The 27823-nt window shown below is 38.8% G+C and overlaps 1 protein-coding gene across 23 annotated transcripts in view; it reads left to right on the forward strand.

The window, feature by feature from the left end:
• COL25A1 (collagen type XXV alpha 1 chain) overlaps positions 1-27823 on the forward strand; it is a 306400-nt gene that overhangs the window by 145835 nt on the left and 132742 nt on the right. For 16 of the 23 annotated variants that reach the window (XM_021393561.1, XM_021393558.1, XM_021393551.1 and 13 more), the window contains exons 3-5: positions 7447-7491; positions 9569-9576; positions 11619-11645. In XM_021393561.1, the coding sequence (XP_021249236.1) occupies positions 7447-7491; positions 9569-9576; positions 11619-11645 (80 nt within the window). The remainder of the gene's footprint in view (positions 1-7446; positions 7492-9568; positions 9577-11618; positions 11646-27823) is intronic. The other 7 variants (XM_021393552.1, XM_021393565.1, XM_021393553.1 and 4 more) reach the window with 2 other exon arrangements.

Raw genomic sequence — 27823 nt, forward strand, 5'->3', positions numbered from 1 at the left:
ACAAAATTCCTAGCTGCTGTGAAGCAGTGTAACGTAGTGATCATCACTGGTTTATACTTAAAAATCTGAGCTCAGTTTTTTCAGTTCCTCAGAAATGTGCACTATTACAGTCTAAAATCTTTAAAAATGTCTCAGAGAAGGAAAACATTATTCTTGTTTAGGCTTCTAATAGATCAGTCATTTCCTTTTGAACAAGGGCAATCTGTTTGTGCGCCTGCAATGTTCTTTTTACAAAGTGTATGGAGAACTGGAGAAAATCCCTGCCTTTGCAGTCCAATGTGCCAGCAACATACAGCATCTTCACGTTTTTGTCTTTAATACATTAATGATGTAATTTATCACAAGATCCATCCCCAAGCAGTTAAAATGCTCTAATATATTTTAAGAGTATGCTTTCCATTTGTTTTATCTGATTTGAAAAATATGCATAATCTAAAATTGAGATTTATGGTGTCCATAGTTATTGAATTAGACTAGATTTCCCTGTTAAAGCCACTTTGTGCTGTTTTAGTTGCTTGATGCAGCTGTGCAGCCAGGTGAAGGATCTAGCTGTCTTAGTTTCTGTTGGGACACAGGTGAGTTTTTTTCATAGTGTCCAATATGATGCTTTATTTTGACTTTGGGGGAAGAACAATGTTGATAACACACTGATGTTTTAGTTGTTAAGAATTGCTGCACAGAGCCAAGGACATTTCAGCTTCTCTTATTGTTCTGCCAGTGAGACATGCTGAGTGAGCACAAAGAGCTGGGAGGGGATAGAACCAGGACAGCCGACCTCAACTGGCCAAAGGGATGTTCTGTATCACTTGGCATCACCATGCACAGAAAAAACTTTAAAAACTGGGGAGCTGGCTAAGGGGCAAGCTGCTACTCAGGGGCTAGCTGGGTGTCGGTCAGCAGGTAGTGAGCAAATGCACTGTGCATCACTCGTTCTGTGAATATACACAAGGGCTGCTCCAAAAATAACGTCTCCTGTCATGTTACATTGGCCCATGATGTCAGAGGCAGATATTGGTGGCATGGCAGCAGAGGTTGAACTTTCCCACCAATATTCCATTACATTTTGTTGCTGTGATGCAGATGGCAGCAGAGGGGCATTCTGACAGAATGGTGTCTGACATGGAAGTACATGCAGGGCATGCAGGTTCTTGTTCATTGCTGGTGAAAGTGCACAGCTAATGGTGGTGACAATGTTGAAAAACAGTGTTTTGTAGCTGAGAATTTGCTCTTTCAAATAGTGCTATTGTACTTTTTGAATTGTCGCATTTTCCATGGAAATAAATAAGAGACGTTACTGTCTGAACAATCTACATATTATATTATTATCATTACTATAATTATTTTCCTCTTCTCTTCTTTTTCAGTTGTAGTAAATGTATTTTTCTCTCAACCCATGAGATGCACTGTTTTTTTTCCCCCCAGTTCTCTCCTCCATCCCACTGGGAGAGGGGAGTGAGCAAATAATTGCATGGTGCTGAGCTGCCTGCCAGGTTAAATAACAACAGTAGTTAAGCCCTTCTGTCCTGTGATGCTGACATGCTGGCTTCCACCTTGTAAGAGGTGTGGCTGCTGTATGTGACCTTGATACACAGTGAAGCATGTAGTGGAGTAAATTCAGTGTACTCTACTTTCCTCTGGTAAAAATGACATTCGTACAGCAACATAAAAATAGTAGATCCATTGCAGACTGCTGGTACTGCTGGCACAAACTATTAAAAAGTGAGAAGTCCTACTGATGAGACCTCTCCAGGACTAAAGCAATAATCTGACAACAATCTATCTGCACTAATTGTTTCTGGTTTGGATCACTACAATCTGGGATTTATGAAGGCAAATTTTAGGATACGCATTACTAGAAGATGGATGTTGCCATAGTTGTGCTTGATATTTTTGAAAATGTCCTGGAAAACCTGAGAATAATTCTTGTTCCTGGCCTACGGTCTCTTCAAAGGTACTACATTCTTACTTTGACAGCTACTTCTAAAGACTGTTGAGACAAACTTCTATGTTTAATTGGATAGTATCAAGGAGGCGAGGAGAAATTTGCTGCAGCCTTAATATTTATGGAATCATAGAATGGTTTGGGTTGGAGGGGACATTTAAGATCATCTAGTTCCAACCCCTCTGCTACAGGCAGGGACACCTCTCTCTAGACCAGGTTGCTCAAAGCCCCATCCAGCCTGATCTTGAATGGTTCTGGGGAGGGGGCATTCACAAGCTCTCTGGGCAACTTGTTCCAGTGTCTCACCACCCTCACAGTAAAGAATTTCTTCTTGGTATCTAGTCTAAATCTACCCTCTTCCAGTTTAAAGCTGTTGCCCCTTGTCCTGTTGCTACATGCCCTTATAAAAAGTCCCTCCCCAGATTTTGTGTGGGCTCCCTTCAGATACTGGAAGGCTGCTGTAAGGTCCCCCTAGAGCCTTCTCTTCTCTAGGCTGAAGAGCCCCAGATCTCTGCAGATCTTCCTTCTCCCCAGTTCTTACCTTTGCTTTCTGCTGCTTGGGTGGTGTGGCTGTAGCCCTTGCTGGTGAAGACTGAGGCAAAAGAGTCATTCAACACCTCAGCTTTCTCTGTATCCCTTGTGACCAGATCTCCAGTTTCCTTCTGGAGAGGACCCACATCTTCCTTGGCCTACCTCTAATCGCTGATACACCTGTAGAATTTCTTGTTCCTCTTTATGTCCCTGGCTAGATTTAATTCTATCTGTGTTGTAACTTTCCTAATCTGATCCCTGGCTGCTCACACAACTTCCTTGTAGTCCTGTCAGGTAACCCATTCCTGCTTCCACTTCCTATAGACTTTCTTTTTGTGCTTAATTAAGACCAGGAGCAGCTTGTTGATCTATGGAGGCCTTCTGGCATTCTTGCCTACCTTCCTTTTTCTCAGTATGCACTGCTTCTGGGCTTGGAGTAGATGGTTCTTGAATACTGACCAGCTTCCTTGGGCCTCTCTTCCCTTCAGGGCTTTCTCCCATGTCACCCTACCAAGCAGTTCTCCAAAGAGGTCGAAGTCTGCTCTCCTGAAGTCCAGAGTAGCAAGCTTGCCGCATACCCTCTTTGATGCCCTAGGGATCTTGAACTCCACCATTTCATGATCACTGCAGCCAAGGCTGCCCTGTAACTTGACATTGCTCACTTAGTCCCTCTTCTTTGGTGAGGACAAGGTCCAGCATAGCGCCTCTTCTCATGGGCTCCTGTATCATTTGGAAGAGGAAGTTATCGTCAAAGCATTCCAGAAACCTCTTCAATTTCTGGTTCCCTGCTGTTATCCCTCCAACAGATATCAGGGTGGTTTAAGTCCCCCATGAGGACCGCGTGTCATGAATGTGAAGCTACTCCCATCTGTTTATAAAAAGCCTCATCCACTCAATCTTTCTGGTCAGGCAGCCTGTAGCAGATCCACCACTACAATGTCTCCTTCCCCTGCCTTCTCTTTAACCCTAACCTATAAGCTCTCTGTCAACTCCTTGTCTATCCCCAGGTGGAGATCCATGGACTCCAGCTGGTTGTTGATGTAGAAAGCAGCACCTCCTCCCCTTCTCCCCTGCCTGTCTTTCCTAAGGAGTTTATATCTGTTCTTACATTCCAGTCATGAGAGCCATCCCACCACATCTCAGTAATGCTAATGATATCATAGCCCTGGAGGCATGTGCATGCCTGAAACTCTTCTTGCTTGTTCCACGTGCTCCGTGCATTATTATATAGGCATTTGAATTGGGCTCCAATTGAGGCTGATTTACCAATTGGAGTTCCCTTATCCTGCACCTTAGGTGCTGTCTTACTGGCCTGTGATCCAGCTCCAGGCCCGGGGCATCCATTACCATCATCAGCCTCCAAGTGGGATGGTTTGATCCACTGGCAACTCTAGTTTAAAGCCCCACTGATTCAATTGAAAAGTTTGTTGCTAAAGATAGTCTTCCCCTTCTCTGAGAGATCAACCCCATCTTCTCCTGGAAGACCAGATTTCTCAAAACTAGTTCCATGACATAAGTAGCCAAAGCTACATAGTACTGACTTGGTACTTTATATTGACTTGGTACTTTATATTGCTTATGTTTCTGTTAAAATATCATGTCTCAAAGTCTAAAGCTTTTATCTAGCTGAAGTCCTTTATATATATATATATTTATTTATTTATTTATTTATTTATTCACCAGTCCCTTCTGGGTCGATGAGATGGCAGCTAACATCTTGTTCTTGGGAAGATAACTATTTGGCTTTTTTAAACAAAATTCTCTGTTTCTTTCATTGTTCTTTCATATTTCCTTCATATTCTTTCATTTCTTTCATATTTCTCTTTATAGATATGGCATTAAATTTTTGTTCCTTAAAGGAAAAAAAAAAAAACTTTCTTTTCATAAATGTTAGGCTCATAAATTGTTTTGGAAGAATAAAATAGTTTCTAATATTGTGAAGCTTAACTAAGTTAAAAACGCGAAACAGCTGATCCTTGACCATTTTACATTTACTCCCTACCTACAGGTAAATCTAGTAAGCTTAAGAAAACAATGTATTGGCAAACTTAGCTACTATAAATTAACTTTTGCTTATTGCTCAGTATCATTAATTTTTATTAAGGGAGCTCATTCCACTGAGATTTGACCTTTGTTTTTCTTTTTTAAGTATCCATTTTTAATATGAATAGATGTTTAAAAGAAACTACTAGTTAAATGCTCTGTATTAAATTCAATTCGGCATGGGCCTTTCGAGTAATATTGTAGAGAGATTTTTATCCTCGTCAAGAAAGTTCAGAATATTTACATCTTAGTCTTGTATCTTGTGCAAGCTGTAAAAAAAAAAAAATAATAATAATAATAAAAATATTAAAAAGAATGGACTTTGTAAGATGAAGTTGTGCCTCTGACCGCATTCAGTGTTCCTGTTGCCACAATGAATCTCCACCACAACCTCCAATTAGTGCAAAGTTATAAAACTCTATACAGATGGGAAATTAATATTTATAGCAAAATACCTAGGGTTTTAATAAGTGGAAATTCTTAGAGCAACAGATGATGTTAACAGTTAAAATGTAGAGAAAGCAGCCTGTTCAGGAAAAGATGAAAGCTCATGTGCATTCTGAGGCAGTAGGTCATCTAGTGATGGTCTTACATGTGTGTGTTTCTGTGAATTGAAGCCATCTGTGACTAGATGCTTAAAAAGCATTGTTTTCTACCAGTAAAAATCAATAAATATAGAAAAAATATTTCTGCAAAAGGGCCCTCAGACCCAGTGAAAGTTTGCATTTCACAGTTTCTGGAGAGTTTATAAAGGCCAGTGCCTTGACAGAGCCCTGAGTAGTGCAGAAATGTAAAAAGCTATTAGGGAGTGGAGAAAGGTTCCCCATCATCAGGAGTTGCTCATAACTGCAGGCCTGAAGGGCCTAGGGGAAGGGAAGTTCATTGAGTTAATTGATGCTGCTTTAAATCAGAATGATTTTCTAACTTCAGTGGCGTACTTACTATGGGGATATTGTAATAAGTATTTTCTGGTGATGAATACTTGCACACATCCAAATCTAGTCTCCTCAGAGTAATGGTTTGGGTGGGATCACTGCTTCGTGTCAGAGGGAAGAACTGAGCTAGAGCCTGTTCTTTGCCATCACTGCGGGTAGCTACCCAACTAGCAGGTTAATGCACTATGGAAAGCTGCTTTGTTGGATGAAATTCCCTCCTTCCTATTATCTATAGCTTGGGATTACCCACGTGGTATTCTGCTTGTGGTTCTGCCTTGTGCTGGTCTGCAGCTGAAGTTTTTTAGTTTTAAAGTTCTGTTTTTTTTTCTCAAGGGAAAACTCAGCAGTAGATGTACTTGTAAGTGTGTGCGCACCTATAGTGCAGCTGAACTGTAATAAAACAGTATTCTGTACAGACTGTGAATATACACACAGACTGTGAATATCTTGTTGTTGCATGCTGAAGGACAGAAAACAAAAAAGATGATTTCCAGATAAAGAAGCCTGTAGCTTTCTTCTGCATGTCTGTGTGTGTGATCAGCCCAAACTGCTGCATACCCATGTTAGGGAGCTTGCAGCAGCCAGGGAAATCTCACAGCAGGCTGCTGCATGGGTACGGGGATGTATAAGGAAACTGGAAAGTTTCTATGTTAGAGCTGGAAAAAAGCCCAGGTAGAAACTTATTGCGTGTAATAAGTTCTTACCTGTGTAAGGAGTTTCCTTATATACCTCTTGCAGAGGCCAGAGCATTTCAGGAGAAAGCCGCACGTTCCCTTCTCTAACAAGTTGCATTTTAAAAGTTTTTTGGCATATAATAGCAAAATATTCTTATCTGCTTCATATTCCGTTGATAATGAATGTCCTATACTGTTCCTGTTGTCTTTAATGTCTTAATTTTGTTGTCTTAAACTTTCGTTGCATTATGCCACCACTGTCATTATTAGAACAAGACAGGAGCTGCTGCCTTTCTTCCTAGCTGTACAGGGAGAAGTGACTGTGCATTCCTGTGCTTACAGGAACAGTTTGTCAAAGTCACTAAGAAGAAAGGAGGAATGTGATACCGATGCCTGCAGTTTAGGAAGGATGTTGAAGTGCATAAATGAGACAAAAAATATTTTTCTTTAGAGACTGCAGAATACTCTTGTTGTAGTATGTAAATATTTGTAGAAAAAGAACTATGACTAATAAGTGTTTCTTTAGCAAAATGTATACAAGGACCAAGCTGGTCTGTTAAGGCAAACACATAAACTGGAAGCAAAACAACCTAGACAAGTTATTGTTAGTGTTTGGTGTGTGGGGAGACAAGTGAGGGTTTCTTTATCATTATTTCTCTCAATATTTTCAGATCAGGGCAGGATGCTTTTATAAGAGGGTGTGTTCTTATAACTACTTGCTAATATTGCTTTATATAGGAATAACTAAATGCAATTTAATGCTTTGTGATAAATTAGACTTCAGAAGATTGAAGGAAAGGTGTAGTAATTCAAAGGAATATAAAAATGCAAAGACTTTGGGTGTGTTTTTTGGTTTTGTTCTTAATGGAAAGGAAAGGAATTGTGTCAAATCTGGGGTCTGTGGTGGCTACCGTAAGAATTGATGAGCTTCTGTGCAGCAAGTTGGACATAAAGAAAAATGTTCTTGTCATTGGAACAGTGAAATAGTAGGGGAAACAGGCCTGTGGATGTTACAGTAATATTTTCAAGGTAGTTGACTTGTGCCTTGAGAAAGAGGGATGAGTTGGATGACCTCTACAGTTTCTCCCAGTCTTTTTTTCTGAGAGACTGTACTGTGTAATGTAGCTCTTCATTTCATCTTCAACTCCCTGAGTCATTTTGTTAATCTTTGGCCCTACTCAGCTGTCTCTGGATCTTTCTCTGAGTGTCTTATACAGCCATTTCTGAGCATCAAACTCAAACGATATTCTACATGTTGTAATTTCAAGATGTAAAATGTTTCAAAGATGTTAATGTTAAAAACAAACCATCTTCTTTTTAGGTCCTCCAGGGAAAAGAGGTAAGCGGGGCAGAAGAGGAGAGACTGGTAAGTTTTCACTTTTCTAAGTTGCATTGCTCTTTGATGCCTGCGTTTTTTTTGGAGGATACATACCAAGCATGCCTTCATTTTTATTTTTATTGCTTGTTATGCTCTGAAAGAGAGTTCTGAAACTTCTTTTGTAGAAATTTGTGACCCTTGGCATATACCTGGTGGCCTTCCAGATAGCTGTCTAGTCTCTAGTGTCTTTTCTTTGTAGTTGCACTTCATAATGCTTGGCATAGTACCATTGGCAACATTACTGGTAATTGTCAAATCATTCCAGTGTATTCTGAGGTTAACATAGATCAGACTAACTCTGGTAGTGAGCAGTTGGAATACTGTAAATCTGTGTTACATTAGGCTGTCCTGGATTGAAATGAAGTTTTAGAAGGAAGGGTATATGTTAAGGATGTAGGTATCCAGGGAAATAAGGTCGTAAATGGAGTACTCTGCATGAGAGATATTGCTGTTTACTAGAAACCAGTAGCAAGTTAGTTGTCATGGAAATAAGAAAAATATTGGGTGGTTTGTTATCCTGTATCAGGGAGCTTGCTGTTGAGATCTGAACATTGGTATAAAATTTGAAATTTCTTTTGAAAAAACACTGTGGGATGTTATACACCTCTTCCAGCTGACACTCATGGGAATTGAATCTATTGATTACCTTGAAGGACTGAGTCTTCAGTGAAGGTGATAGAACTGATGCAGGAGAAAATGAACATTTCTAATTTCCTTGGTTGTCTTATCTGTTCTGTTAGTTACAAAAACATTCCAGTCAACTTGATCTCCATAAATTCATTATGTAGCTCTTCTTAACCTTGTAAATTGTAATTTATCAGACTCTTACCATATTTTCCTGCATCATAAAACTGAAACCAACCCCTGCCAAAGGTTAATGTAAATGGCCTCGATGTTCCCATTTGAGATCGGATTAATATTTACTTAGAGACAGGTGCTACGCTACAGAAAGATATTCTGTGGTTAAAGACTCTCTTACAAATGTTTCTGGCAATTACTTTGCAGTATGCTTGTTTGTTCATTTTATGTCTCAAATAAACACACATTAAACTATTAACAAAGGAAATGGATCTCTCTCATTTAAAAACAGACCTGCACTTTAAAACGCTGTTTGAGAATATTTACCAGTATAAAGAAACTGCTTTAGTTATGGGACAATAAAATTGCATTGTTAAAAACAAAAGGCTATCAATATTAAAAGCAATCTCAAGGTACAGCTGCTGTGGCTTTATACTCCTTTTTCACTTCACTTTATTCAGAAATTAGAGAGAGGCATAAAAGCTAATGAAATGCCATTAGTTTGAGAGCTGCAGCTGCTCAGCTTAATAAGACTGAAATAGTAGATTTGATTTGTAGCCCTTTGATAATGTTTCCAAGAACTGCTATACAAAAGTCTTTGAGTCTAAATAATTGAAAAAATGTGCAAATATCACTTCATGAAGTGTGACATTTTAACAGGGAACACTTTATATGTGTGCCTTGAGAAAGGAAGGTGATGAAAAGAAAGTTCAGCACTGTCAGGTGGCCACTGAAACCTCCCCTTACGGGCAAATCTGGAAGGCTGGAGGATGCTGGTGCATGTATGCCTTGACTAGGTGCCAAGGGTACTTCGTGCAATTTTGCAGCCAAGCTGTGAAGAGATGCTCAACTGTGTGGCTAACTGAAAGTGGTGATGTGGTTACATTTGCTTTGTGTGGAGTCTGACAAAACAAACCGTAGTCCATGGCTGGTATTTTTGGCCTGGCATGAAATTGCATGGAAATGGATGGAGAAGCAACTTTCATAAGATTGCATGACCATAGTTGAAGGATTGGCTTCTTTGATAAGGTAAGAGCATGCATTTGAGAATTAGCTGCATTTACAAGTTGGAAAGCACAACCAAAATGATAAGAACTTGAATTGGAAAATGTGTACAGTGTATCAGCAGCTTTGCTGGCTTAGAATCCTGAGGCCTTGTGTTTGGATTTGTACATATGTGTCTTTCTTTAATAACTACATAAGCTTACAAATTCTTTTTTTGTCTGTCTTTTTTCCCTTCCTTTTTCCCCATCCTCCCTCCCCACAGGACCTCCTGTAAGTACAGTGATACATTGTTGGTTCTTCCAGAATCAGGGAGAAATCGATGTTAGATCCTGTTTTGTTACCGCCACAATTAACTGATCATGTATCATCAGGAGGGAATCTTGATATTTATACTTGCGCAGCATAAACACTCACCAATTATTTTGGAGCTGAATAATTTAGTCTGAAAGTTTCTTAAGAAAAATGTATCTAAAACCATAAAGCTTTACATTCAGCGCTCCAGATAGTGGTTTGGATCACAATTTCATGTAAGTACATTATGTTCGTTTTGCTTATGACTTGGTAACAAGTATTTTACTACAGTATAAAAATAAGTGAGTATGCTATCTTAAGTCCAGACTCAGTCACTCTGCTTTTACTGGGTAATAACTTGCTCTGCCACTGTCACAAATCCTTGGGTTGAAGACTCCTTGTTCTTTGGAAGTAAACAGGCTGTCCAGATCATTGCAGTGTAATTGCTACTAAAGCCAGTAAGTACTTGTGTGAAATGAATAGAAAATAAGACTCTTCAGTTTAGTAAGTTGGTTGAATCTCATGTTGATCTTGTTTGTAAGATAACAGTTTCTCAGTTTTTTTATTTGTTTTGCAGTATGTTCCCAGAGTAAGTCGAAAGTCAAACTTGAAGAACAGCACTAAACATATATGTTTCAAACATTTATATTTGTCATGCTATCCATATGGTGTGAAAGTGTGATCGCCAAAACAGTTTTTTTTTAATTCTGCTTGAAGAGTTTCTTTTTTCTTTGATAGATACAGTATTTCACAATGTTTATGGGGCCGGATTATCTGTCTGTTTTATCCTACATACTTGAAAATTGTAAACTAATATGTTGAATTTCTGCTGTGTGACCTCATGACTTAAGTGTAAGCTGTACGTACTGAGTAATGACTACTTATCTTTGAAAGATTTCAACTGTGCTCAGCAGTTCATAGCGGCAAATTGATTTAACAAGCCATCAATGAAAAGTCAGGCTTAATACATAATGGTGCTGTTTATTTGGAAGAAATATTGTCTTCTCAATTTCTTTTGCAGTCTTCCCGTGAAACACCAAGAACAACCATAAATCATGATACAAGTGATTTTCCTGTAGCAAAAATAGCGAGAGTTCACTGTGTGCCTCATTATTAATGTCTTTGTCTTCAACTCTGTTTTAGTGTAGGTTCCTTAAAGAAAAAAAGTCTAGATGTCTAGATTGTGGTAGTATTAATACAAACCTGAAATAGCTCAGAAGGCTGACCCATTATTAAGAGTCTCATTTAAAATTCTGAGTCTCATACAAAACTTCCTTACAGTACTTCACTGTGCTGAAAGTCAGTCAGGGTTTAATTTTCTACAAGCATTTAAAAATATAGTATCTTTTCCTAATTCATTTTTTGATGGACACTGTCTGTCTAGGAGCAACTGTTGCAAACTCAGTTGTTTTTTTCACCTGGGATACTGCGGTAATCCTTTTCATTAAAATAGCAATACTTGCATATGTCCCATGGCAATCCACAGAATGTAAGTGTATGTTTTATTTTCAAAGGATACTGCAGTGCTCCGTTTATTTTACTTGTACGTGATGACCAAGTGTCACATACGATAATGATCAAAGGCTGAGCTCTTCAATTTTTTATAGTCTGTTATAGCATTTTAAAATTTCTTCTTTGGCACATATGTTCTAGTGGTAGCCTTGTTATCTTACTGATTAAGCTCTACAACATTTTTTCTTCTAACTGCATATTGCCCTTCAGTCTATCTGTATGGGTAATACTCTTCATAATAAAAGGAATTTCACTGAGCATCAAAAGTAGTCAGTAGCCTTTTGTTTAAAATATTTAAGTTAAAACACCTGATTTCCATTGCCAAATCTGTTTTTTTTTCATGACATAGTACCTATTTCATATTTGTTGTCTTGTAGTGTCATCACATAGCAAAAAGTAACGGATATGCAAATTTTATTTTGTCAGTAATGTACGCTGCATGCTTTTTATGTCATATGTCACGGTTATGTTGTTAATGTGTGTCATACCATTTCATCTCATTCAACCAGGGTCTACCAGGGCGAAATGGCTATCCGGTAACTCATCATATTTTTATGTTAGCTTGTATCACTCTAAAATCATGTTGCCAGTTTGTTGTTCTTTTCTTTTTTGTTTCTTTTTTTTGTTTTGTTTTGCTTTATTACTGTCAAAAGGACCTTTTTCCTGCTTCTCAGATGCCTACAAAACATAAGACTTTCCTTTAAAAAATAGTTGAGAATTTTAAAAGAGCAAAAAAAAAATTCAGTGTTAACAATGCATAAATGCAGTGTACTACTTGTTTTACATATGTATTTTGTGTTGAGCATCTGCACTCTTGCATACAAAATTATTTTTTCACTGTAATTTTAAAAAAATTCTTTTAGCAGGATATTGCATTTCAATTTTCCATATTAGAAAGCCATTCGGATGGCATATGGAACCTCTAAGTCTTTTCTTTCAATAGTGTCCTGCTTCTCTTGACTGCTTCCTTCAATGCATTTCGAGCAGAATAAAATGCTATTACAGAGTTCTTAACAGTTGGGTGCATAGTCTCTCACAGACTAATTTCACAATAATATATGTACTTTTTCTGTCAGTTTAATTCATATTTTTGGGATTTGTTGCCTGAAAATTGTAATATATGAAATAATGCATCTTTCTAAAAATCTATTAACAATAAATTTTCTTTCAAGTAGTCAGGCAAGCTGAATGCAGTCTCCCAGTCAATAACTGTACGCCTAGTGTAATGTGTTTATTAGAAACCAAGTGACAAAATGTGTTAGTGGCTATATTTCAGAGACAGTACGTATGTAGAACATAGTGACCATTCAGGTAGAATTAAGATCTTACCTGAAGCACTTGGTAGTATTACATGGAGGGCCCTCCCAAACTGACATACCTGTATATTCCAGTCAATAGAAAAAATTTTCAGCAACTTTTAAAAATATTTCTGCTGGTTGATGTACACTGCTTACATACCTTTAAAACCTGCAAGTGCAGGATCATTTGAATGCTTGTCAGGGCATCTGCTGCTGTTGTAGAGTTTGCTGAGAAACGTTGCCTATGAAATATCACCCAGTATGTATCTTTATAATTACAAGAAATTGAAAGTCAGCTGGTGAGGAACTGATCATTAGGATCAAGAAACCTGCTAGAATGTACTGAAACCATTAGGTTCAGAGTGCACATTACAGTGATACTTTCAGTGCTTAATCTGCATGCGTGTGTGTTTAGAAGAAGATGGAGTGAAGACCTTGACATAAAAAAAAAAAAAAAAAAAAGCCCTGTTCTTCTCATCATCTAGCTGTGAGCTTTGTATACAGAGATCTGGATTTGAAAGAAAAAAGACCCACAGTGACAGAAAACCAGCCCTTAGGTTGGTGGAAATTAATGACCTTAAAATAACAAGGTTATGTTGTGTAAAGCACGAAAGCCTCGTAGGCTTAACTTCTTGGCAAGTTAAGAAAGTGAGTGAATGCATTAGTGGACTCGTGCGCATTTTGAAGACTCTACAGGGACAATTTGAAAATATTATTTTCATTAGAGCCTGAACACCCAGTGCTTTGTCCTGCTCCAGCTATTTTCTTAGAGTCTTGCTGTGGGATCTGAAGACAATATTAAGACTCAAAGCAGCGTTGCTGAAATGGCTGACTTTAATAGCGGCATTGTTATGGGCAAACTTCAGTGTGAATGCATTTCTCTGCATACATGTGGCCATCGATGTGCCGCCTTCAGCAGTGTTCAGCTCCTATGGATCATTTCTTTTTCCTACCTGAAGATGACTAGCAACAGAATTCTTGAGCGCTATCATTGGCTGGCTGCTCAGACCTTTTCAGTTACAGCCACGTCCTCCTGCTTTGAAAGAAATATTTAACAGCAAGTGTGATGCACTTTAGAAGTACTTATACAGTCATGTAGAGCTCTATGAAAAGACTATTCGTGTTTAAAGTCTTATCTCTAGAGTCCTATTTAACTTCCACAGAAATGTTATTGCTTTAATCTTTATTAGATTTTCTAGGATATTCTGTGAGGATAGTGATGTACATCTACCACATGGAACCTGAGAAAGCTCTCTACTGAATAAGCCAAAATATAACATTGTGGTTGTATAAAAGCTAGCAGCTGTTTTCTCCAAGCCTTAGATTTTCAGTGTTTGCATTCATTCTAATTTTAAAGGTACCTTAAGACTTAGTAAGTGACATTAATAGGAATTTCAGTGAGAAATCTAGACTCCCTGGAAGATACAGTATCAAAAGTCAAGAAAATAAGCTGGGCATGCCTTTAATGCATAACAGTTACTACAGAGCTTATAAGACAGTGATTTATTAATTATGTAAGACACCACAAAATCTTTTAAAAGCCTACAGTGCTATGGCTCCTTTTTTCCTTATTAAGAGTTTTGAACAACAAATAGAGGAATCAAATTCAGAGTTTTAACTCTTCCAACTTCAGTTTAAAATTGGAATAGACTGTAATATCTCCCTAGATTTAAAAGATAACAGCAGCATGTGTAAATATTACAGAACGAGAAATGGGTTTCATATGACCATCTCAGTTGATAATGCTGGAATTTGTAAATAAAGAATAAATAAGTAAATTCAGCTGCTTGGGATTTCAGTGAAGTAGCCAAGAACACAAACCCTATGGTGTTCTGTGGGGCAAAAAGGACCTTGTGAGCTGGATTTAAAAAAAAAAAAAAAAAAATGCCTTTAGCATCATGAGTCTGACTTCTGTACCTGTAAAGATAGTGTCTCAATATACCATAAACCAAGAGTGTATCCTGTTATGTAGAGAATTTCAAATTGCTTTCAGAAGGCTCTAGTTTCTGTTTCTGTATGACTAATGAGAAAGAAAATACCAGGAACAATAGAGAAGGGCTGTGAAAGGATTTGAATATGAAGAAATAGGCATGGTATGGAAGAATGTTAAAACTACTGTTGTGAGAAATTGGAAAGAGACATTTTACTGCCTTGCTGCGTTGCTTTGTCCTTGTCAGTACTTCATATTTCATTGTTTCTGCTGCTTCTCCAGGTAGGGAGAGATTGTAGCTGTGTAGGCAAGTATGTACTAAGTCATAGCATATCGTGAACCTTTTCCTCTTCCTTTATCTGCTCCTGCTTTCATGTGTCTCTGATGCAATTGTACATAATACATTTCCTGGGCAGTTGGTAAAGTGCACCTTTGTGAAGGACAAAGCATTGAGCTTTCATTCTTTCTATTCGGTTCAGCGACAATGCAAGATTATGTTTGAGGGCTCCTTTGTTTTGCCTGCATGTGACTCAGCAGCAGGAAGCTTACATATGTGGAAATGTTACCTTGGAGGCCTTTCTCCCTCCTGTGTCTGCTTCCTGTGCATGTTATTGGGCAGCCCATGTCTGAGAGGATCTTTCTTATTGAGGCATGAAATATCAGGACTAAATCGTATAGGAGCTGCCAATGATCACAAGTATGGGATATAGGTATGAAACGTCAATAATTTGACTATTACCCAGGCTTGGAACTATTTCTTTTTTTTCTTGGAAGAGTTTTCATAGGTTGTTCCAGGCTACAGAATTAAGGGAGTATCAATTCAGTTTGAGTTTTAGGTATCTTGTGTATGTAAAACTAAGTGACAAAGTAATTTCTACCGTAAGAAATAGCGTATAATTGATGTATGAAGTTTTCTCATCAGTGTGTCTCATGGGATGTCTGTTTTTCCAATTTCTTCTCTATTAGTGTTGCTTAAAAATTTCAAAAAAATGAAACCAAACAAAATTTTGTATGGCAAGGCATACTTTCACTCATTTAACAGGTTAAATGTGGAAATCTGCCAAAACAAGGCAGTAGGAGTTCACTGGACCTTTTCTGTCAGTTCATATGTATCTAGCAGCCTTTATTCTGCTATATTTTAGTGTAAATAAAAAATGCAATTTGACATCTTAACAGTCGTTAAGCTCAGCGTATGGCAGTATAACCATGTCTACAGCAGATGTGATATTTCAAGTATCTGATCAGGGCTCCTCTTCGTTTGCAGTACGTTATAAATGTCTAATCTCAAGTAGCTGCTATGTCAGTTCCTGTGCTTCCCCTTAGGATTTGACCTGGTGATCCAATGGAAGTTTCTGTGTCTCTTTGACAGCATTTCTTCTTTTCAACAGGTGTTTTTGTGGACCACCTTTTACTTTTGGCATTTGACCAAAATAAGGACTTAAACAACATATGCCAGCAAAACTTTTGCAATAAATTTCATATTTGGTAGAAAAACATTGATAAATATTTTAGATTTCTGAGTAATTCTTTATTCTAAATTCACAGAAAATTCAAAACATCTGGAATCTCAAGAGCATCTTTGTGCTCATTGATTTTACTATATTTTTTCAGTTCTATGTAATGTATCCTTCTTTTTAGCCTGGCAGAAGTAATTGGCTTGGGAAATGTGGAGTTTTCAGGTGACCCATCTGCCTCATGGTTCCTACTTGTTCTGAAAGCATAGAGAATCTTCTACTTCGTTCAGGAAGATACAGTTGGTCGGCTGCACATCTTCAAAGGTTACTGGATTCACCATTTCTAGTAAAGAACCATGTACTCCTTGCTTATTTTTCCAAGAAGCTGCCAGCTGATACTGGTGCTTTAGATTAAGCAGAGAATGTGTGACTAGTCAGTATAAATTAATATGTATAAATTACTTCCTTACAGCTTTTCTTCTTCTTTCACATAACCACTTTCCATTAATACAGTGGTTGCAGCAAAATCAATACTCTTAAATTCTCTTGCTGTGCTCATCAACACTCTGCATATAAGTCATTTGGTTGATTGGACCTTCCAAGAATGTACTTTGGTATTACACTCTAGATGGGCCAATGTTTCAGCCAGTCCCTAGTTGTCTTTTTAGGCTGTACACAAGTGCCACAACACTGCCACAGAAGCTTGTAAACAGGTGCTAAGTTTCTCTATTATTATCAGACTACAGCATTAAGTGTTGGAGTTCCGCTCTAACACACAGAGATGAGCAGGCTTTCTATGGCTGTAGGTGAAGGATGTTTTCAGCCTTTTCCAGGGGTATGTCTGTCAAGTTCAGAGCTCAACAGTAGCTGTAGCTACAATGGCATACCAGTATAACCTTTTTCAAGTCATACCCATGTTATCTGATGTGAGCCTTGAGCAATTGTTAACTAAGTACAAACTTTGCCTTGATACTGAATGGTAGATATAGCCCTAATAGCAGTGTTTAAGCTGCGGACTCAAAAATTACTTTCTGGAACCATTAATATTCATATAGATAAGGGATAAAGTCAAGTATGGGGGGGGGGGGGGGAAGTGGGCTACTCCCTTCCAGCTTGTAGCTTTTGACATCTTGTAGTATCATTTAATAGGCCTACAGTGGCAAGTTCTGTCAACCTATCTGTTCCGAGAAAAATTCTAAGGCGCCACAAAAATCCTCCTAATATCCTTAACACAGTGAATCAGGATTTCTCAACAATGCAGTGCCAAGATCAGCCACAGTTACACTCACCCCCAAAACACTCTTCAGTCTTAAAAGGGACAACAGACATTTACTGTGAAACAGGTTAATTATGAGAATAATAATATTTTTATGACCTTTGAATCAATGAATCATAAGTAACACAATCCATAGTCTATGTGCTGATTTTTTTACAGTGATTTAAAATAATCATGAATATTACTTAGAACAAAAAGGTTTGAGATCTTTTAAACTTACAGTTTCTATGATAATTGATATTGCATATCAGAACACGTTTATTAGCCTATCATATGCCAATTGCCGTTTTGAAGGAATCATGGCCTGAATCCTTTCATCTGTAACAGTCATCAGTACTTAGCGCATGAATAAAAAAATGCAGTGTTTATTCCTGAAGCTCTGTGGATAATGCCCAGAGTGTCCCAACTTATTCTGTATCATCTGCTGCTGTGATCATGAAGTAACATTTACCTCATCTGTAAAACCAACAGTGAAAATGAGGCAGTTTCTACCCTTTTCCTAATTTGCAGTTATAAAAAGAAAGGTGACACAGATCAGCTAAAGTAGAAACTCTGTGATGATTTCAGAAAAGGATTTGGGCTGCAACACATGCCTGCCCACGTTGTATATTCTGGTTTAAAATCATTTCTAAAGTATTTTAGTCCATTTTCTGTATGCCGTTACATACAATGTAAAATAATATTTAAAAAAAAAACATAAAAACATATCTAGGAGCATCATTACTAATATTGGCAATTGTTACTGTAGTGGAACTGCTAAGTCATGGCTTGAAGCAGTGATTGAGCACCTGCTGGGAAGGCAGGGCCAACCCAGGGGTGCTCATGTGTGTGCAATGAACCTGAGTGACTGGAAGGGGTGAAGCCAGGATCCACCCCTTCCCAGACCTTTTTTAAGGGTGGGCAGTGGAGGTGAAGGTATTTCTCTGGAGGTTCCTGCATATCTGAGGCCTTTTGAAGGTAAGCAGCTTCTTTCCATTGTTTCTGTGCTCACAGCTGTTGTGTTTGAGCAAGTCCTCATTTGCTGCAGCTTGGGACCTTGCTGCTCTGCTGTCATTGTTGCGCTTTATATTGCATTACATTTACCATTTGCTGGATTCTCCAAGATCATTCTTTGAATTAGAATTTCCCTGCTCAGCTGCATGGACAGAGAACTAAAGTCTTGAAAAGTCCACCTCTTTGTAAAGCATTTTGTAGATGTTAACATGTTATGAGAATTGAGCACCATAGCACTAGAATATTATGGGCTAGTGTGAATTATTTTAGAGTTCAGATTCCCAACTAATGTTAATTTTAAATACTGTAACTCCACATATCCAACAGATAAGTATAGGATTAGAGTTGATGGAAGATACGTGTAATTTAACAAATGAATGTCTTAAAATATTTTCTATTACGGCTTTAAAAATTACCCTCACTTTCATAATTAATTTTGTATAGATAGGGAAAGGAATTAAACTTGTTTGTTACTCACTTAACAGCAATGATATTTTGGATCTCTGCTTCACTGACCTTAGTTAACAGCTAAGCGGGAGGCATGCAGAAGGCTGTGATTAGGATGTTCGTGTCCATGCTTTGGCATACATAATTGATGTTTGAACATCATTTGTACTTGCCGTTCTTTGGGAATCCCACTTGAAGTTTCCCAGTCGTTTCCTTTCAACACACATTGTAAATCTCCAGTATAATGGAAATAGTTTTTCATAAGAAATGAACTACCTCTGAGAAAAATTTTGTTTTCCAAATGTTTTCCCAACATACGTATGGATAGGAATTGCATCTCTGGGCTTCATTTGTTAAACTGTAGTTGAGACAATTATGTACAGATTATACAGTGAATACCCAGGGATAGTTAAAGGTGCCACTTACGATTTGCCCAAGCTGCTTAACTTCTCACCAGTTCTGAGATTTAAAGGAAATGTAAAATCACTGATTGTCCTTAAAAAGCTGATTGAACTTTCTCCCCACTGGAAATCAAAAAGTTTTTTCATATACCTACAGTGGGTCACATGCTGCTTAGCATCATCCAGTAATTATACCCAAAACAGTTTAGGTTAGCTTCTATGAGGATAATGATGTTCTCAGCCCCCATGTTTTCATGCTGCTTCTTTAATGTTAGAGTTTAGGTGGTAGAACAAAGCCTTAAAGTACTCTTTCTCTGTTCATGGTGATCTGTTGGCATGGACAAATCTTGCCTCCTGCATCACTGGAGTGTTGTTTGGACTGCCTCTATTTTCCCTTATGAAGAGATGAGTTTTCAGCTATGTGTGTGCATACCAAGCTCAAGATTAGTTAAAGCAGCCACATTTCTGAAAGCAAACATGCTTGTCTAGTAGGAAAGATTTATATAAGCAGTGTGGAATGTCTACTGGAGGCTTTTTTCCATGACTGTAGTATGCAGATCATAAATCACCCTCGCAAAATTGTGGTTGTTTTTCTTTTTGTTATCTTAAGGTAAAGCAATTAATGTTAAAGAAAATAATATTAAAATATGCCCAGTACTGAATCTAGCAGAAGATCATTGTGGAAGATCTATTAGAAAATCAGTGTAGATGTTCCTGTTCATTGCAGGGAGTTGAACTAGATGACCTTTAAGGGTCCCTTCCAACTCAAACAATTCTGTGATTATATCATCATCAAGTTAAGAACTCCATTGGTTTATTTAGTGCAGATCTGTTGCAACTATTCCCATTTTAACTGAGAAGAATTTAAAACTTATTTGCCTCATGAAAAGAGCACAAAGAACAATCGTGACACATAAGCACTCATATTGAAAGGAATATTAAGTTTTTAATGTAGAAATTTGTTGTTTTTATGTGATGTTCATACCAAGATAAACTGCTGCTTGCTTACAGTTGATGAGGCTGGAATTCTTAGCAATTGAAGTTGTAGGAGAACTGCTAGGTCATGGCTTGAGCTGGTGATTGAGCACCTGGTGAAGGGGTGTGACTGGCCCAGGGAGCACAGCCAAATTGTTTGCACCTGTGCTCCCCAGCTGACCAGAAGGGGTGGACCCAGAGCAGAGACACCCTGGGCTTATATAAGGGCTAGCCTCTGAAGGGAGGGTATCTCTACCTATGCTGCTTTCTGGGAAGGAGCACTGTGTATCTAGAGATTTCCCTTTCACCAGTTGGGTGAGTTCAATTCTTGTTTTCGTATATAACTATTGGCTTACCTGCAAATACTTTGCCTACTATCACCAAGAACCTGTTTGAAGCAATTTCACTTCTTTGTGAACAGAACAGAAGTAAAACCAGGAAAAAAAAATTTGGAAGTAGAAATTGTTCTTCATTTTACTAGATCAATTGCAACCAAGATAAGCAATGGTAAGGGGAGATTCTTCTGTTCTGTGGAAAAGTTCTTACAAAGAAAAAGTAAGTACAGCTTCCACTGGGAAGTAATGGAAATGCTAAGTCACGGCTTGAAGCAGTGATTGAGCACCTGGTGGGAAGGCAGGGCCAACCCAGGGGAGCTCAGGTGCATGCAATGTACCTGAGTGACTGGAAGGGATGGAGCCATGATTGGCCCCTTTCCAGACCTCATTTAAGGGCTGGCAGTGGAGGCAAGGGTATCTTGGTGGAGATCCTTGCATCCCTGAGGCCTTCTGAAGGTAAGCGGTTTCTTTCCTTTATTTCTGTGCCTGTGGCTGTTGCATTTGAACAAATTGTCACCCGCTGCAGCCTGGGACCTTGCTGCTCTGCTGTCATTGTTGTGCTTTCCATCTCCTTATAGGAAGGCAAAGTGAAATTGGGATCTATGTGTAGGAGACAAATCACAGGTCTGAAGGATGTGCTCAGTTTCTCAGTACATAGATTTTTGTGATTGTACTGGAGCATAAGGTTCACATTTAAATTGATGGTTTAGTTCAGTGGTATTTGATTTGTATACACAGGTTCTGGCCTACAGCATCTGAAGTAATTTCAGTTTGCTACTTGCGGTTTGTTTCAGAGGTCTTTATTAATAATGGTGCAGTTTTCTGTAGGTGAGTGTGAAGGTGAGCACCAAAACATCGAGAGCAATTTGCAGCAGTTCAGTAACTTTTGTTGTGCGTAAAGTCCTTGTGAGTGAGGTTTCTGTTTTTCATTCAGGTAATCTGACTTATCAGCTATCCTTCAGTATGTTTCCAGTGAGGAAATGATCTCAATATTTCCACTTCCAGCTGTGGGAATCAATTATCCTTATGTTTTGTCCTTTCTGTGAATGATAGGATGATCTCTCATTTTTAGTTCTCTGCCCTTGAAGTATGGAAAACGTGATCTGGTATTACCATCACATACAAATTGTTTCTCTCTAAATGGGATGGGAAATAAATTCTTCTCTGTTTTTCAAGCAGTCACCAGGTTCTGCAAGAGTTTATAAATCTGAAATCCAGTTATGTCAAATGAAAGTAATGAAAATGTTTATTTAGACGTGTTCATGTGTGGGTCCACAAAACTGACAAGAGTAGTCTAGAGATAAGAAAAAAATGGAGTGATGAAATTAAAATAATGAAAGTGATAAATGCTTTAGGATTTCAGAAGCTGCTTCACTGAATGGTATTCTGTTTTTGGATTTATTCAGCTCTGATAAGCTTCAATTTCAGTTGCATAATTTGACTAAAATTAGATAAGAAGGATTTGCATAACTTGCTGGAATATGACCCAAAAAGTTATAGGTATGAAATACTTGGATTTGCAGGTTTTGTTGGCTGGGGTTGTGTGGTGGAAATGCTAAGTCATGGCCTGAACTGGTGACTGGCCCTGCCTTCCCAGGATTGGCCCCTTTCCAGACCTCATTTAAGGGCTGGGAGTGGAGGTGCAGGTATCTTGCTGAAGATCCCTGCCTACTGGAGGGCTTCTGAAGGTAAACAATTTTTCTTCCTTCATTTCTTTGTCTACAGCTGCTGCATTTGGGCTTGTTCTCATTTCATAGAATCTTAGAATGGCCTGGGTTGAAAAGGATCTCAAAGATCATCTAGTTTCAACCCCATTCTGTGTGCAGGGCCTCCAACCACTGGACCAGGCTGCCCAGAGCCACGTCCAGTCTGGCCTTGAATGCCTCCAGGGACGGGGCATCCACAGTCTCCTTGGACAACTTGTTCCAGTGCATCACCACCCTCAGTGTGAAAAACTTCCTCCTAATATCTAATCTAATCTCCCGTCTCAGTTTAAAACCATTCCCCCTTGTCCTATCACTATCCACCCATATAAACAATCATTCTCCCCCATTTGTATGCTTCCTTCAAGTATTGGAAGGCCACAATAAGGTCTCCCCGGAGCCTTCTCTTCTCCAAACTAAACAAGCCCAGTTCCCTCAACCTTTCCTCATAGGAGAGGTACTCTAGCCCTCTGATCATCTTGGTGGCCCTCCTCTGGACTCATTCCAAGAGCTCTGTGTCTTTCTTGTACTGAGGGCCCCAGGCCTGGACACAGTACTCTAGATGGGGCCTCACAAGAGCTGAGTAGAGGAGGACCGCCACCTCCCTCTCCCTGCTGGCCACTCCTCTTTTAATGCAGCCCAGAACATAGTTGGCCTTCCAAACTGCCAGTGCACACTGCTGGCTCATGTCTGGTTTCTCGTCTACCGGGACCCCCAAGTCCTTCTCTGCAGGGCTGCTCTCGAGGAGTTCTTCCCCCAGTCTGTATAAATACCTGGGATTGCCCTGGCCCAAGTGCAGCACCCTGCATTTGGCCTTGTTGATCCTCATTAGGTTCACATGGGCCCACTTCTCCAGCCTGTCCAGGTCCCTCTGGATGGCTTCCCTTCTCTCCAGTGTATTGACTGCACAACTCAGCTTGGTGTCATCTGCAAACTTGCTGAGGGTGCACTCAGTTCCATCGTCTACGTCATTGATAAAGATGTTGAAGAGCACTGGTCCCAGGACTGAGCCTTGGGGGACACCACTCGTGACCGGCCTCCACCCTGACATAGAACCATTGATCGCAACCCTTTGGCTGCGACCAGCCAACCAGTTCTTAACCCACCAAACAGTGCATCCTTCAAACCCGTACCTCTCCAATTGAGAGAGAAGGATGTGATGAGGGACCCTGTCAAAGGCTTTGGAGAAGTCCAGGTAGATGACATCTGTTGCCCTCCTCCCATTCACCAATGCTGTCACTCCATTGTAGAAGGCTCCCAGATTGGTCAGGCAAGATCTGCCCTTGGTGAAGCCATGCTGGCTGTCTCAGATCACCTCCTTGTCACGTATGTGCCTTAACATAGCAACCAGGAGGATCTGCTCCATGATATTCCCAGGCAGAGAGGTGAGGCTCACTGGCCTGTAGTTCTCCGGGTCATCCTTTACTCCCATTTTTAAAAAAAGGGAGAATGTTTCTCTTTCGCCAGTCACTGGGGACTTCATCAGACAGCCATGATTTTTCAAGTATGATGGAGAGTGGCAGCCTAGGATTTGTTGCAGCCTATGATTCTGCCACTCTGCTATTATTGCTGTACTTCCCATTACATTGTAGAATTACAGCATTACACGGTGGGTTGCCCATGTTCTACGTTGATTTATTTTCTGGGTCAAATGTTTTGTAGGCTAATTTTGTTGTTGTTTGGATAGCAGCTGTCAGGAAACAGGGAAGATCTTCCTAACTTCATGGTTGAGACTTTGGTACTACTTTGAGTTGAAAGACGCTTTCAGAATAAAAGAAAAATCTTTGTTTCTAAATGGGGAAGCTGTGAAAAGCGAAGATATGAGTATGGAGAAACTCAATGGCACCTCCTAAGAATCTTAAAGGGGATAACGGGCACTGACTTGATTGAAAGTTTTAGTGAAGGTGCACTCTCGTTCTCTAATGTCCAAAAAAAAAAAAAAGGAATTTTTCATATAAATTTCAGAAACACATGGAAGAAATGTGCAGGAAATAAAATTGGCAGGAGAAGTTTGGAAGATGGGCCAGTAAATCCTTTCACCTACACAAAGGAAAAGAACTGCAGGAGTAGTTTGAAGCAGTGTATTGCTGCTGAATCTCTGAATTAAAATGACAGGATCCTTCTAGCATCCATTGAGTAGCCTCTTCTCAAGCCAACTACAAGCAAACCAAAAATCATTTTAGATAAACTATGTAGCTGGTGAACATATGGATCCAGGTTTTCTGTTTCATGGCTCCTTTATTGAGTCATTCTTGTTTGGGCTTCTTTTCCTCCTCCTCTGTCTTTTCTTCTGGTTCCTTACCAAACAGTACAGTTTGTAGGTTTCTTTTTCAAACATTTTGGCAGTCAATATCGTGTTGCATCTACATTGTGCTTACTTCCCCTGATAATGGTTTTTTATTGTTATTTATAATGCTCAGCATTTTTCCCTGCTAACTCCTTTGATGCTTGCTTTTGAATAAGATGCTGAAATCAAAACTCTTTGAGTTTTCCCAATAACTTACTGTAAAAATCCTGGTCCCAATAGAAAGGTTATTGTATCTCAGATGTTATGTCCTTCATTATCTCACAAACTCTATGTCATGGACATAGAATCTGGATACTTGAAGTATCCAGAGTCTGGTATGAAAGGTCATTATGACTGTCTGAGGTCAGTGGGACAGGACAATTAGGCAATAATTTAGCTTTCCAGTTAAAATAATAACTAGTAAAAGCACAAATTTGCAAATAAAATGTGTGCATGTCTAAGCACTTTCTATACCCTGTTATGATTAATGATTTTGTTTTCATAGTCACAGAAATAATGATTCTTTCTAGAAGCCAATTTTGGTACTGATTGTGGTAAGATCTATTGGAGAACTTTACTACAAGGACTAGAAATAATCCTTTCTTTAGGTACGCTTTTTCATTGCTACATGCCCATTTTCTTGTGTAACTGGGGAAATAAAACAGGTGGTGCATCATCAAGTACTGTATGGGAAACACTTCAGGTGGAAAGAATGAAAAAGGTAGTACACTGAATTCTGCTTTATTTCATAAAATGAAATAGTATTAATTGTGTTTCACATAGTTTTTTCCTTAATGATCTATGTTTTCTCAGGATGTATGGATTCCAAGTCATTTTGGAGGGGATAGAGTTGAATACAGCACAACCAACTGTTAAGGAATGGCTTGGGTTGTAGTATATTTAAAACAACTGTGGTGGTTTTAAACTAGCTGCATGTATATTTTTGCCTTTTAAGTCTGGTTAGGTATGTGACACAAGTATCTGAACGGGCTTGTATGTACAGGATTTTTTTCTCCAATATCTAAGTATGTATAGCAGTGCATATCTGAAAGCACCTGCTTTCAAGTTTTTTTTTATGCATAGTGCATCTGAACAGGCTTTTTTTTTTTTTCAATGTTGCATCCCAGATGGAAGCATTGCATCTGTGCACTCGGGCCGGGTATGAATGTTGGTGTTTTGATTGATGTTCATCCTCAGATTTCTTCATAGCCTTCTTCAGAACATGCAGTATTCATGGGGAGGAGATCAGAGGGTTTTGTTTTGTTTTGTTTGGTATTTAAGGGTTTATTTATAACCCTTGGCTTTTTTTCTATTGAAACCTTTGTAACTCTCTTTCATAGAGACCTGTCCTCTCTATCTCCCTTATTGGAAATCAAAAAGGAAAAATCTCTATGACAGCTCTATCATAATTCTCTGGAAGCTGCATTCAAAATATTTGCTTTTATAGATGGATAAAAGCAGTATGATGGTCAGACTCCTTGTATTTCAATGGAGCACAACTTCATTTACGTACCTGCTCTTGAGTTTCGTTGGTCTTCTGAAGGTGATGATTTCACTGAAGGAAGGTCAAAAAATGGCCTATAAAGACTATCTCTCTATGGTGTGGCATTACGTGCCAGGAAACTGTTTATTTTTTTCTTCATGGGCTTCAATTTCCCTAAAAGAAAAGATTTGTAGAAACCGATAAAAGAGATTGACTGAAAGAAGTGAGATGGATTTTTTTTTTCCTCATATCTTGTAAAGTCATCAAAACAGTAGCAAGACAGATTGTTCCTTAGAAGGGCTTCAGTGACTAAATGGACTTACTTCCATGGTGGTGTGGGGAGACAGAGGAGAGGGATTCCTTAGAATTATTCCAGAAGAACAAAAATCTAATTCATCGAAGTCATCATGCCATAGCTGTTAAAAACAATATATCTCCTCCTGAATGCCATCCAGCTAATTTTTGAGAAGTGGTATTTTTCAGTTTGTTTTCTCATCAACATGGCACTAACCACGTCTTAATATATTCACACAATGTCATTGGCATTGATGAATTACCCATGTGCTTTTTATCTGTGGATAAAGGAGTTTCAATTTCTCTGAGAGAAACAAGAATTGTTGGGTAAATGGTAGGACACTTCATTCTGCCTGTATGTTACTAGTGTTCAATTACGTGCCAAGCAAGGCTGCAATTCTGTAGCGTAATGAAGTATTTTTTTTATGGATGTGTGTAGTTCTGCAACCTCTTACAAGATTGTTTTTATGAATGGATGAAGCATATGGGGGGATAAGAACATAATTTTTAATACAGTGCATTTTTTAATAGCATGCACTTAGTGAGCCATAATGAATGGACCAATGTCTGCCTGCAGTCTTTTAGAAGAGTCCATTCCCATTTAGATCTGCTCAGTTTTCTCATGCAATTTTGCATATAGTTTTCAGCAAGAAGAACAGTCATATTGCTCAGATGCTCAAAAATGCATTTACACCACAAGAAACTACTTGTCAGATTTCCTGCATAAACTATGAAAAACGAACAGCATCTCAGCAATTATTTTTCAACTGTGAAGTGCACTTTTGAAAAGTGACTATAATTTTTCTTGCATAGAACTCTTTGTACTCCCATATTGTTACCATATGCAGTGCTTTTTTTTTTTTTGTAGTTCAGCCGTTCTGTGAATTGCCAAATGCTGAATGGTTTTTTTCTCCACACCACTGATCAGCCCATCTTAAAATTGCAAAGAAGCTCTTACAGTGTTCAAACTTCATGCAGGACTCCAGGCTCAGGGCCTTGTAGTCTAGAGTGATATTGCTCCAACAAAAAAGTTCTGGAGACTGTACTTGGCATTTCTTGTTTATTTTGGAATCTTTAAAACTGTCATCCTCCATCTTCTATTACTGATGATTTCCCTTGTCTAATTTAGGCTAATCTAGACATTAGAGCTACTTTATGAAATCCATTTCTTTAGGTCACATCATTTGATTCTTGACATTCAAAGACAACTATGAAAAAAGGAAAATATTTTATTTCCAGTAGCAAGAATAGCAAAATACGTGTGAGGTTTCTGCCCATTTTGCTTGGCAGCTTACTGTTAGCATAGGCTTATTGCTTTATGTGCATATGCTACACGTTTCCGTATATTGAAGGCATAAAACTGGGCAGGTGGTTTGAAATACAAATAGGAGTAAATTTTCATTACCTTTATGCTTATGAACTGAAGTCTTAGTGTTGAAAGCCTAGTCTTGACATGGAGTAGCTTTTCTGGCTGATGGAAATGTAGTTTGGAACCTTATTCCTGGTGCTGTGTTTCTTCATTCTCCAGCTTTTATTGGGACCTTGTTTCTGAGTCTCTTGTATGTTTGCAGGGTATGTTTTTAGTTCCTTGTTGGCTCAATAAAGGCAATTTTGTTGGAGTTCTTGATGGGAGAATTAATGTGGCATACAACAGCACAGTAAATTCCTGAAAATATAGGATTAGAATCGTAGAATGGCCTGGGTTGAAAAGGATCTCAAAGATCATCTAGTTTCAACCCCATGCTGTGTGCAGGGCCTCCAACCACTGGACCAGGCTGCCCAGAGCCACGTCCAGTCTGGCCTTGAATGCCTCCAGGGACGGGGCATCCACAGTCTCC

Source organism: Numida meleagris, chromosome 4 (genome assembly GCF_002078875.1).
Source record: "Numida meleagris isolate 19003 breed g44 Domestic line chromosome 4, NumMel1.0, whole genome shotgun sequence".
NCBI classification, from domain to species: domain Eukaryota; kingdom Metazoa; phylum Chordata; class Aves; order Galliformes; family Numididae; genus Numida; species Numida meleagris.